This window comes from Echeneis naucrates, chromosome 10, assembly GCF_900963305.1.
Source record: "Echeneis naucrates chromosome 10, fEcheNa1.1, whole genome shotgun sequence".
Taxonomy (NCBI): domain Eukaryota; kingdom Metazoa; phylum Chordata; class Actinopteri; order Carangiformes; family Echeneidae; genus Echeneis; species Echeneis naucrates.
This window is the reverse complement of record NC_042520.1, coordinates 18324759-18337820: the sequence shown is the minus strand read 5'-3', so window position 1 is coordinate 18337820 and position 13062 is coordinate 18324759. Positions and strand designations below refer to the sequence as shown.

Genomic DNA, 13062 nt, shown 5'->3' with positions numbered 1-13062 from the left:
CGGATGATGGCACATTTGCCCATTGTCGCAGACGAAGAGGTAAATCCATGGGAGCAGAACCGTACTCCTCCTGTGGTCACACATAAATCTAAGCCTCTGATCTTACTGCTGTGAGTTGAATGTTTTAAAGCCACGGTTTCATAAGCCCGTCCATCCCTAGTCCAAGTGGAAATAAGAGGCTTAAAGCTCATCCACTTTCTCTGCAACTCTCCCACCCACAAGTACTAAGTCTTTGTGTGGTGAGGTAATACATAGGCTACATTGTACATTTCTTTAGGCTTGTCACTAATTGAACTTCCAAATTGAAAATGGAATTATGTCCTTGTATAGACAAGTTCCACTGATTTACAAGATGGTGCACAGTCTGCTGGCTTGTTCAAAATACAACTTCATACGTCATAATGGACGTTACCTTGAACTAAAGTGGGACGCAGGTTCAGATTAAAATTTGTTCCCTATTATCTGAGTTAAGTGGATGGAGGTCCAGCAGTTTTTGAAGAATAATGGCAGATAAGTGACCAAAATATTTGTGTTTGGTCAGATTTTTTAAAGGCTTATGTAATTCCCTATACTGTATGATCGGTGATAGATGGGAAAAAAAAAAAAAACCAGGCCTAAATAAGTTAGAGGTTTTTATTGTTCTTTCTGGACTGGTCCAGAACAAGGCGAATGATATGCAATAAAAAAGGCATTTGTCAGCCAAACAGTCATAGTGAAGCATCAATCCACAGGCACTGGGCGTGGAGCATGAGTTTACCGAGGTGTTTGTGTGTAACCAGCTTCTCTGTGGAGTGTGGAAACATCTGTATGAGTGTGTGTTTTTGTGTGAGAGCTGATGCACATGAGATAGTCACTTTTGTTCTAAAACTGCTTCTTGCTCCTCTGATGCAGAGGGCTCAGTAACTTCAGTTGTCGAACTGTCGTCGCTTATGGAGACCAGGGGGACTTCGTTATTTGCCGAGGCAGGCAGAGGCTCTACGCTGCTTGCACCAGCCACCGGGGAGTTGTTGTGGTTGGAGGATGTGTCTGCTGACTCAGCAGCATGCTGAGATCCTCTTTCCACAGTGGTGTCCCAGTCCGGGTCTGAAGGCTGAGGTAGACTGGCCATGAGTTCCTGAGGACATACCCAACAACAGACTGCAGGTTAGAAAATTCTCAACAATAGTGAGTTTTACTTGAAGCTGTTTTTCCAGTTTAAAAAAAAAAAAAAAATCACTGCTGTGTCCTGAAAACTGTGAATGTACCTGCTGTCTGTCCAGGTCATTATTCCTCACAGCAATGAGCAGGCTCCTAGTGAAGCTTGCAAGCTCAAGGTATTTTTGTTTTTGGTTCTCTAGCTCATTCTCTAAGAACTGCACTTCCTCGTGCTGGAACAGAAGAATTCAAAGATTCAAAAGTCAATTCAGAGTTTGAGATCATGGTACATTACAATTCTTTCTATACATTTGTTTTCTAATACACAGACTAAAACAAATGTTGAGTTTGCAGGAACTAGTTGGGCTGTGTGTCCTTACTTTGAATTCTAGCAGGTTCTGCATTTGTTCTAGGTCTGAGGCCACTAATTCACCACCATCATCATCATCATCATCATCATCGTCATCCTCTTCATCCTCACCAATTACTTCGATCTTCTGTAGAATAAATAAATAAATGAAGAGATAAATAAAACCACAAAGAAAAAATAAGGTGCTCATAAATTATTAATAATAAATCATCCATGGTAGTAAAAATCACTGGATACAGGATGAAATTGATTATTGAAACAAATCAAAAACAGCTGCATTCATCTAACAGGATAGGAGCCACTCTTTATATCAGATTCAAAACACAGGATTACACTTCATATACATGAAACATATAGCACTGACTATATTATTTGACCTGTTATTATCAAAAAGTAGAGCAGCATAATAATGAAAAGAATAAAAACGATTCTATTCCACTTCACGACCACATTTACTGCTATTATTCAGCAACAGCAAACAAAAAGTAATGAATGCACTTACTGCCTGAAATTGCTCAGGGAGTTTATATGTAGCATTTAATTTGGTGCACCACTGGGTGCAAAACTAAAACTATGAAATCCAAAACAGTAATTATATTACTCTATAGTATAATATTATGCAGCACAGCATCATTAAAGTGTATTCATATTTAACATACATGAATTTAACATCACATTAAAATGAGGCTGATGTAAAATCATAGATCTGGATAAACTTTGGTGTATATTATCACATTCAAGTATGACCACCAGTGTTTTCCATTTTTAATGGGACTGCATTCTAATGTTAGAGAAATGATCAAGTACCACGTCATTGGCCATCGGAGCAACAATGGACACATCTGTTCCATCTTCTCCATCTCTGTGGTGTGAGTCTTCAGTGCCGTCTAGAAGAGGAAACACCACATTGAAACTGGGATACACACTTTTATACAGAGTGTGTCGGTCTGTGTGTGTGTTTGTGTGAGATATCTTTCATGATCATCATATTTATTTGTATAGCGCCAAATCATGACAAAATTACATCAAGGCACTTTACATATAGAGCAGGTCTAGACCAAACTCTTTATAAAATGATTTAAAGAGACCCAACAGATCCCCCAATGAGCAAGCACTTGGCAACAGTGGCAAGGAAAAACTTCCTTCCCGAGCGTGAGAGTGGGAGAGGCGGGGGGGGGGGGGGGGGGGGGTAAACAGGTGTAGGCAGGAAGATGATGCTGCATGGAGTTCATGGAGATGATGCTGTAGTATGGAATTCATGAGGATAAGGGAGCAGCAGGCATTGCAGGAACATGGGATGGTGATGAGTCACCACCTGCAGGATGAGGACAGGGAGAGAGAGGAGAGGAACTGGGAGAGACAGAGACTTTGGGAGACATTGGTTAGTGAATGCAGTACACATGCTTAGAGCTGGGAGAAATGGGGATTTCTAAGAGTCTCGTCTCACCTTCAGACAGGCAGAGAGATCCCCCATCATTCAAGTCATCTCCTAGTTCAGGCGTTCGGAGCCGCTCCTCGCCAGGGCTGAGGCCCACTGGTGATTCGTTACCTGGCGATGAGGTCGGAAATACAGCAGGTCCACCTTTAGGTGGAGGGATTTCAATACCCATCAGACGGTACTTCCTCCGTCTGTTACTGATCCATGTCTGCAAATTGGAAAACACAAAGCATAGGTGATGTGAAATGATTCTCAAAAACTGAGAGATGTTTCTTAGTTGCATGAAAAATCATAGTGAGTAAGACAGTAATGGTTTATGTCTGTGTGTCAGGACTGAAAAACTATATTTGGTGTACCAGCATTCCTTCCATAACCCTGATATACAGTATAAGGGAAGGATTTAACTTTGTGTACGTGAGTTTAAAAACTTCTCTGACCTTGGAAAGTGGCTCTCTCCTGCTTCCCTTCAGCTCAAAAAAAGTTTAGACAAGTCAAAAAGTCCTGCTTTGCTAAATGTCAGTCAGAAGTGGCCAGATCATTTGAATGCGGCTGTTTCTGAGCCAACAAAGCATCATGCAGAAATTGGATAACAGGGGGCAACCCTACAGTGCTCTGCATCTCTTTTAACAATGTTTGTTTATAAAAGTAATATTTAACCTGACAGAAATGTTTACCTTGACTATTTCAGTGTCTACATTGAGTTGGTTTGCTGCAGAAGTGATCTTTTCCCTGCAGACTGAGCCCAAGCTGGTCATGCCTCTGTCCCAGTAGCGCTTCAGTTGGATGAGATCCCCATCACTGAACTGGGTCCGATCCTGCAGCTGAAAACACAGACCTCTGTTAGTCTACATGACATGCACAAAGGTCATGAAGCAGACTCAAAGTATGTCATGGAGGTTATCACAACTCTACCTTACTGACCTTACAAAGAGAAGCAGAATATCTCAGTAGGAACAGTGTTTTCATGCTTTTGGACTTGAGAGTTTCTGTTAGGGTTGACATTAAAGTACTTACTGTTCTCTTTCTGGAATTGCTGATAACCCAGGGGGCAGCAGACACACTGACTGAAGTCTGCACACAGAGACAGACACATTTAACTTTAGCCTGTCAATTGTCTTTGTGGGAAAACATCAAAAATACTTAGATCCCACCCACCTGTGAGCTGGATTCCCCTGTAAGTGAGGTCTGTGCTGTAAGGGAGTAGCTGCCCTGAAGAGTTGTGTTGCTGTGAAGCAGTGTGTGTCTGGAGCTAGTCACAGGAGGTGTGTGGTTTCCTCTCACCACAGACATTTCAGCCCCATTTGGACTGGCTGACGTCTGCTGCTTGTGGATGTGTGTCTGAGCAGCCATATTTGCCAATTCCTCTTCCCTTTGCCATTCTTCTGCTTCATCTCCAGTCTCCATGGCAATGGAGAAGTTATGACTGGTGTCCAGAGGGTGAGGTACCTGCCTAAGACTCTCCAGCTTTTTCTGGCTGGATGGTGGTCCAGGTCTAAGGCGGTCCCCATCTGCCTTTTCCGACAAGGTAAAGACCTGCTGAATACGAGGTGTCTGTTCAGACGTTGGACCAGAATTTTGGACAGGGATGGAAACCCGTGTCTTCTGGGGGGGAGGCGGTTGAGGTTGGGGATTGGAGTGAGGTCGGGGCTGAAGCTGGGATTGTGAGGATGAGGACCAAGGGCGTGTTTGCGCTGTACCGTACTGCCTAGTCCAGCTGTGAGGTACTACCCCTGCTCCTGCACTAATCCCTGTCTCCATAAGGGATGAAGTTCCCTTCCTGACTGCAGTGTTGACTAAAGGACCTGAGGCAGATGTGAGGGATGGGTGATTCTGTGAGTGTGACACCAGTTTGGAGTGGAAGGGTGAGGAGGAGGAACTGTTCCTGCTCTGCAGGACTTGGTTGATCAGAGATGAGGACATGTGCGCAGAAAGCTCAGAGTCTGATTGAGATGGAGGTGCTGTGGGTCTTGATCGGGAGCGAGGGACGGAGTTCAGAGAGTAGATGCCAGTCAGTATGACATCATTGTTGTTATTGTTGTTGTTACTCCCACTGCTAAGAGGAGAGGAAGAGGAAGGAGAGGACGATGCTGAGGAGAAAGAAGGGAAGGATGACGATGGAGGAAGAAGCTGCACACGATTCTGGATGTTCCGCGCTGCAGCGATCTCTGCAGGTAGTAATGCTCCTGCCGACAGGCTATGATTGGACAAAGCACCGCCAGCTAATACGTGGTTGGAGACCAGTCCCCCAGCAAGCCCATGACTGGGTAAAGAATGTGACACGCCTCCATTCTGGTCGATCTTGGAGGCAAGTTTACGTCTTTTGTTACCAACCCATGTCTGCAGGGAGAAGAAGACTCAGCTTAGTATAACATCACTTCATATAATACTCTGCAAAACACTAAAGAGACACCTTCAGTTGCTGAAAATAATTGAATGGGCCTGAGCTCTGGATGAGGACTTCATAGGGAAGAAACTATGAGATTCATGGCCTAAATTACTGCATGGGGATCCCTGACGAAAACAACTCCAATCATACTGAGGGGCTCTGGGTCCCCCTTAACGTTCCATTGGCCTACCCGGACCACGCTGAAATCCAGTTTGGCCTCCTGGGCACACTGCAGTATTAGCTGGAAGCAAGCCTTGCTCTGATTGGTCATCCCATTCTCATAGTAACGTTCCAGGATCCTCTGCTGTTCAGCTGTGAACACTGACCGCAGGTTCATCTATGGGACAACCACAAAGATAAAGAACCGACAAAAACTCACACAACCATTCACTAGTACTTAGATTTCATTCCCAGATTAGCGTGGCTGATTGGTTTAAAGAGATAAAGCTTTTACTGGAAAATTACTTAATGACACTTGCGAAATTTACCTTCTTTAGCATACAAACTGCAGTAGATAGTTTTTGTTGTCAATTTAACTCCAACAATATGATTTAGTTTTGTAATAGTTAATTTAGCAAATGCATTGATTATTACAAAGCTTTATCTGCAAAATGTCACAGTTCCAAGATTACAACTGTAGCAGTGGTACAGGTTTTCTTTTTGCATGCCATTTTTTTCTTCTATCTCCCTCTTGAACGCAAGGTATGATGTACTCACAGTCTGCAGGCCACGTCTTTGTGGCCACGCATCCATTCTGCTACTGGAAGGGAACGGGGCTGCCATGCATATCACAGCAAAACCTCCATATTTCTACGTTAGCACAAGTTTGATTGTAGTCATCCTGTCTCAGAGTATCTGGCACACTGCAGGGTATTCTGGCTGAGCAGAAAGCAAAGCGAACAAGTACTGTGCTTAAGAGCTTAAACAAAGAAAGATAACACATTCATGAAACAATCCATCCAATTAGCAGCATAATTCTGTTCAACTTGTCGTAGGCAACCAGTCAACACTGTCATATATTACAAATCTTTGAAAAGAGTGACATCGAAATCTTTGAAGCTGAAATATATACAACACACTGTCAGTCAAAGTATAATGAGCTCTGACAGGCTACTGTGTATCATCAATAACACCATCAATCAAGCTAACATGTTGTGCCGAGCCAGAAACTGTTCTATTTAATTATTTTCTCTCCGGTTTATTATCTACTGCAAACCATTTCAATGGATGCCAATAAGAAAACCCTTAAGTACACAGTAAATATCAAGTCTAAAGCGAGGCAAAACATGATTATTTTTCATAAGAAAGTTAAAAGGTCCACCGGAAACTGTTGCGTAATTCTAATGTAATTAAAGTGTCAATGACAATAGTTGTGTGTAAACGATAAATAAGCACGCTAGCTTCCATGTGTGGATAATTCACTCTAGGTAAATATGAATGAATTGGGCCACCGTGTTTTCCAAGATGGATTTCAAACATGAAACTTTGAGCGGCCAGTGTGTGTTGCGTTAGTGCGCACAGAGGTAAGTGATCCGAGGACACAGCGGCGACATGCCCGCTTTAAAATCACAACATTCAGACTGACACGGTGGGAAAAAGAGGGAGACAGCGGCCACCGAGTTTGGAGGAGAGTTGTACGGTTTTGATAAACAGAAGGTCGCATACGGGGATTGCTGCGCGACCAATAAGCACCCAGGAGCTTTATTTTGGCAGGCTGTCTGCGCATGGCTACAGTCAGTAACACCACGGGAGGATTAGCCAACAAATAGTGGGCACGTCAGATTAGCTCTCCGCCGAGGCGGCAGGCTGCGGCTTCACTAACACCATTACCGCACAGGAAGCTCCAGCCATAACTTCACGGCTGAGAGCCAGACAGTAAACAAACCGGAGGGGGAAAGAAGCGCCGCATCCCCGACAATAACCGTAACACAGAGCCTGCGTTAGCCTGCAGGCCCGAGCGGCCATATCTGAGCCCGGCCACCGTTAGCCACCGTTAGCATAGCTTTCCCCCTGGATAGCCGCGGCTAAACTTTTCCTTCAAATCTGTGATTTCCCGACCTCTGGGGTGGTCATTCCCGCTGACCCTGCCGTCGAGCGGACAGCCGCGCAGAAGAGCCGGGAGAGCCCGAAGCTGAGAGTCAAGTCGCCCCGCTGCTTACCATGTTGATGTCAAAATCACAACGAACGTTCAAATTCAGCAGATTTCTTCACCCGTCCCCTTTGCTAGACAATGAAATCAGGACGTCCGATCATCAATTCTAATCATGATTGTGACGTGGCCGCAGACAGGAGCCAATGGGAGCTCGAGATCATCGCTGTGACATTCGGAAAGGGCTGAAAACTGAGCACCGTGGTCCCGCCCACCATTGACTTTGTTCAGTTGGTTGGAGGAGGAGGAGGTCACAGACATGGAAGCAGCCCAAACCCCAAAATGGGAAATGGACCGTTTCCTCACCGCCGGAGTTTGTCAGAAATAAACATCTTTTACGCTGATTTTACTCCGTAAAAAATTAACTCAGAAGTCTGCTGTGGAAGTGTTGCCAACAAGAGATGTGTTTTATTAGTGTTTAGTCAGACAGAAGTGTTGTGTGTAGATCTCCAGCCTAAAAACAAGTACATTTGAGTGATTGTTAAGGTTTCATATTGACAAGAAAGGAGTGCACGTACTTTCATTCCCAAAAGCTGAAGTTGTGTAAATGTAGAAATTCAATCGCACTGGAAACCTTCAGGCATCTTACTTTAAGAAGCTTTACTGTTATCTCAGCCACAAAAAGTACAGTTCACAGCAGAGATGTGGGTTCCTTGGACCATTGGGTTTGAGGCAGACAGGTTAAAACATAGTAACAATAATGTCTTTACAGACATTTTACTATTGTTATGCAAAAAACAAAGTATGTCTGATAACTCCTTTTTTCCTCAGAGAACAAATGACTTTGATACATATTGTTATGTACATTAAAATTAACGTTAAATTACTATTACTACTTCCATACTACTCCTCATACAGGCCTATGGCAGCCATGAAAATCTTATAACAAATAAAAAGATCAGGCAAATAGCATAATAAATGCACTGCCTTTTAAACTTGAAAGAAATAATAATGACCATGAGGTTGTATCAGTTGTATGCAAACTTCTTATTATGTTTGAGGTGGGCAGTTTTTATGAGCCAAGCAATATGTTTTCTTGTACTGTAAAATAAATATGCGCAATAGTATTCTTTGTGTAAGAGCCACAAAGGCTGCTCCTCCATAATAACTTCCTCTTTGTGTGTTCAGTCTGAGGGTCAATGTATGTTTATGTGACTTGGACACACGTTTAAATGGGTTAGGGTGGTCACGATTTCCCCATTTCTACCGTTTGTTCTCCTTTTCATTACAAGGGAGCTAATTCGAGGGGAAGATTAGAGAACAAAAAATGTGTGTGGAGGGCTGAAACATTTTAACTATACAAAACTAAACATATGAGCCCTTTGCCTTGAACCTCTTTATCTGGAATCTTACTTCATTTGAACTTTTTTTTAATACACATTTGGACACAGGGACTGCTTTATCTCACTCTCTACAATAGCAGGCTGATTATTTGTTTGTACGTCTGTATGTGTTGTATTTGGGGTAGTGGGGTTAGGGGCTGCATTAATCCATGACGTCACCTGTGTCCCAGGTGCACAGCAGGGGGCGCTGCTCCTAAACGGAGCCAATACAGCCAGCAGCAGCGTCTCACAACTGATGCTGATTTTCTCATCCATAGATGCTGAACTTAACCAAAAAAAAAAAAAAGCTGACGTATGAGCCATACCTTACTGCGTGATGTATCAAGAGCTACCAGCATGCAGACATGTTATCGAAAAGGCAAACGCACCTAATTTCTTTCTCTGTGTATGTGATGTGCGCGCGTCAGTGTAAACGTGTTCGTCTGCATGTCTGTACGTGTGTGTGTGTGTGTGTGTGTGTGTGTGTGTAAGGTAGGTAGGGAGAGAGACAGATAGAGATCCTCCCTATATGGTGTGCGTTGCACCATTCCCTGGTCTGTATTATGAGTGGTGGCCCTTGTGATGCTGCAGCGAGGCGGGCGGGAGGAAAAGTGGAGAGGGGAGGGGTCGCTCCATCCCCTTGCGCCCACCGAATCCACTTCTCACAGTGCGAGGGCTGCTGGCGGGAAGGCACGAGAAGGGAAGGGGAGGGCGGGAGAGAGACAGAGAGAGAGAGAGAGAGAGGAGAAAACGTGTGTGTGCGTGTCTCTGGTGTGCGCGTGGATTGCACCACCGCATCCCTTTCACCGTTTCTGCAGGCGGCCATGCTCTGATGGAGAGAATAAAACTGAAAACTGATTTTCTTCTTCCTCAGATTTATCCACCGCTTTGCCATTCCAGATGTGACTGACAGGTCGATTTATGTCGCCTTCGTTGAGTGCTGCGCTGTTCATCTCGGAGAGACTGTGACACCATGGCTTTGGTTATGGAACCTATAAGTAAATGGACACCAAAGCAAGTGCTGGACTGGATGAAAGGTAACGTTGGCCCCCTTCACTGCATCACGCTGATTATGCTCATGCTGCTTGTGGTTTGAAGGAGGAGGAGGAGGGTAATGGTGATGGTGACGGTGGTGGGCAGCGGAGGGCCACACACTGTGTGCATGTGTGTTGTCCTTATCCAAACCTGCAGGCAGATTTTAACCACTGTGAGACTGATTAAAGTCACTCAAGTGTGGAGTGATAGAGCTCGAGCCGGAGAAGTGAAATTGATGTCCCCAAGAAGCAGGGAGTGGAGGCTCAGCTTTCTGTCATCTCGCTTGCTTGAGAGCGCACTGCTCCTCGCAAGCCAAGCCTATAGGCTGCTGCTCTGCTGCTGCTCTGCTGCTGCTGGTGGAGGTGGAGGTGGTGCCTCCATCAGCAGCAGCAGGATTCCTCTCATCAATGACGCCGGGAGATGTGTCATCTGCTCCTCCACTCAGTGGCACATGCTGTAACGCCAGTATCACCCCTTGCTGTGTGTATGTGTACATGCATGCGCGCGTGCGTGTATAATTAATGTAGTTAACTGCATGCCCCCCTCCCGCCCCTCCTCACCCCCACCCCACACCCCCCAACACCAGCCGTACAGTCAATTTCAGCACCGTGGACAGCGCAATGCTGCTTGCCATATAAGGCAAACGCACCGATCCCACTCGCTTTTATTTATTTATATATTTTTTTCTCGCTCTGCTGGCGCGCGATGCACCCCTTCAAACAGACAGTATGAATGAGTAATCACTAATCATGCGTGTATTAGTGTGTAGTGTGTGTCATTGTGAGTGTGAGTGTGGCGGTAGGAGCTGCTCTCACACACTCTGCTCAGCTATGGAGCTGTGAGAGAAACTGTGGTAGGCCTATTGACAGACAATGGAAATGATGAGGGAGGGTGTTCGCAATCCCTTTACTTCAGAGAATGACTTAATCACTACTTCTGCGATGACCCAAACCTACACGTAATGTCCACAGTAATACTTGCAATAGTTTGTCTTTTCAATTTCTCTATTTTAACCAATATATTTCCTGCAACTACCGACCCCTCATGTGTGCCTTGGCTTCCCTTTCATTATGGTGATGCCCTAATGTATGAGATTATGAGTCAGGGTGGTTGATAGACCCTCAGGGGACATGGTGAGGGGGTATTTGGGATGCCTTAAGTTAAGTGATTACGACGATGTTCCTGATTTTATAATTACTCTCCTCAAGCAGCCAGTGGAGTTGTAGCTTCAGCTCTGATCCATGGAGTGTTCATTTGGAACACCTGCGTTGTTCATTAACAGAGTCTGAGTAGAAATTTGATTGGAATTCAGATTACTAACAGGCTAAATGCGGTTTGAGTTTTACAACATAGAAAATGCAAAACCATGTTGGTTTTTGATGCAGTTTTTTTAAAGCAATGACAGAGACCTCCCTATGTGTTCTTTTTTTAAACATGCTGTCATTTTAGAGAGTACAAAGTGAACTATGAGTCAGTTTAAGCAGGAAGAAATGTTCGATAATGGATAAAACAACAGTTTTTCGGCTGCAAATAAGGAAATGATATAATTTACTGTTTCTGCTATCATATTCCTCAAACTTACAGTATGATTATTATGCAATCACCATAATAGGAAGTGAAAGTTTCAATGTAATTTTGAAAGTGGATTGAGTTGAGTCAACTTTTCAAATGTGTGAATTTGAATGATAATATTTCTTTGTTTTCCATGTGTAACTGTGCAAGAGTTTACGTAATTTTGATATACTGAAAGACCCTTTTGAAGTTTGCTAATAGCAAAGCCAAGACAAGAAAAAATGTGCAATGGCACCAAAGTCTTTTGGTCTTCTTGTGTTCTTTGAAAATCATCTCCTGGCCTCCGACAGATAAAAAACCGGAGACTCTGAGCTTAATTCTCATAGAAATTCACCAACATGGCCCAGTGTTGTTCCTGCCACTGTGAAGCTCCTTGCATTTTCCTGCGGGGCTTCAAACACAGACCCTCAGTGGTAGGCTTAGGCTCAGATCTTATTTTCTTATTAATAAAGTGAAAGGCAAAAGGCTAGTATTAATCTGTACTCTTTCATGGGCATCACTATGGCATTTCTTTCCGGAAGCTCTTCATCTCTCTTGCACTGAGCTGAGTTTTGTGTCACTTGTAGGGCGCAACAACACTGAGACCTCCTTTTACAACTACTTACATGGTTTCTCCTGCTTATCTTAAGACGGAAAACAGATTTAAATGTATACTGATGGAAGGAACATGGCAAACATTTGGCCTCTTTTCCAGGTTTCATGTAGATTCGATTCAAAATAATTTCACGATAGAGACCGGTGGCTGCCCATTATAGTCTTTAATAAAAGAAATGTGCCTTTTTGCTGAGTAAATGTGGCAAAAACTTTTGCTGAATTGGATGTGTCATTTTTATTATTGTTGTTAATGTTTTTAAGGGCATTTAACGCCACTACTTGCACAAGTAGAGCAATGACAGGATGCTGGAAAACGATAGATCCAATGAAGATCCCCACACAGACCCCAGGCGCCATCTCAGACAAGTGAAGGCCACCACTTTCAAAATATCAGTATTCTACGCAGAAATCACAATGTTATAACTTACCTCACATAAGTAGATTTGATGGAAAATTAACCAAAAATTAAAGGCTATTTCAGATCAAATACTTTTGCAATTCACTTTGATTATTTTTAGGGTATTTGCAACAACACCATCTAAGTATCACTTAATCTTGTTTTTGTAAACTTATTGTCCCCACTAAAGAAGTTCGTTTTCAGCCATTTCTGTTAGTTTTTTTTTTTCTTTTTTCAGGAGATAATGTTTGGCTTATTGAAAAAGAAATTTTTTTTTGACAAATCAATGCATATGTTGGTGAACTCACAGGCTGACAGTTTGGCCATGGCAGAGCTTTGCATGTTTATGTGTGCCGTTCTAGTTTCTAATGTAATCAGAAGAAACTTTCTTTTTACTATACTTAAAGAAATAATACTCAATTACAAGTAAAATTCCCTCCATTTGAAATCACAAAGAAAAGACCTATGTTAATAACGATAATAACATGAATAAAAATGAATACAAATGTATGCAGTATAAAGCGCTTTGAAATAAATAGCACCAGACAGTACAAGTATTCCCTATAGAGTAACATCAGGTCTATCATAGTTGTTCACTGAATGGAGCAAGTTACTGAGTCAACCTCTGGCAGGTTTTTAGTCGATGAGATCATCAGCTTGGACTG

At 43.3% G+C, this 13062-nt stretch overlaps 2 protein-coding genes across 4 annotated transcripts in view; one reads left to right on the top strand and one right to left on the bottom strand.

The window, feature by feature from the left end:
• Positions 1-633: 633 nt before the first annotated feature.
• Positions 634-7641, bottom strand: hdx (highly divergent homeobox). 3 transcript variants are annotated; one of them, XM_029512435.1, is made up of 11 exons: positions 7488-7641; positions 6046-6207; positions 5519-5665; positions 4098-5279; positions 3957-4013; positions 3617-3763; positions 2952-3150; positions 2312-2391; positions 1515-1631; positions 1245-1367; positions 634-1114 (listed from the first exon to the last, which is right to left on the bottom strand). In XM_029512435.1, exons 2-11 carry the CDS (start codon positions 6109-6111, stop codon positions 851-853), a joined length of 2382 nt encoding a protein of 793 aa, XP_029368295.1. In that variant the 5' UTR covers positions 6112-6207; positions 7488-7641; the 3' UTR covers positions 634-850. The 3 variants fall into 3 exon arrangements, with proteins under 3 accessions (XP_029368295.1, XP_029368296.1, XP_029368297.1); XM_029512436.1 differs by having other exon boundaries at positions 6046-6203; XM_029512437.1 differs by lacking the exon at positions 7488-7641 and adding an exon at positions 7387-7474 and having other exon boundaries at positions 6046-6203.
• A 2117-nt stretch (positions 7642-9758) lies between these two features.
• Positions 9759-13062, top strand: part of LOC115049723 (connector enhancer of kinase suppressor of ras 2) — a 57988-nt gene continuing 54684 nt past the window's right edge. The window contains exon 1 of the mRNA XM_029512192.1: positions 9759-9836. Coding sequence (XP_029368052.1) covers positions 9773-9836 — 64 coding nt within the window. The 5' untranslated portion in view covers positions 9759-9772. The remainder of the gene's footprint in view (positions 9837-13062) is intronic.

Bases quoted from the DNA above. Each gene is read 5' to 3' on its own strand.
- hdx (XM_029512435.1), bottom strand. From the start codon at position 6,111: ATGGCAGCCCCGTTCCCTTCCAGTAGCAGAATGGATGCGTGGCCACAA. The intron at 5,280-5,518 runs GTAGGCCAATGG...TTCTCCCTGCAG, and splicing joins TGGATTTCAGCGTGGTCCGG to ACATGGGTTGGTAACAAAAG. The intron at 3,151-3,616 runs GTAAACATTTCT...TCCAATTTGCAG, and splicing joins TAGACACTGAAATAGTCAAG to ACATGGATCAGTAACAGACG.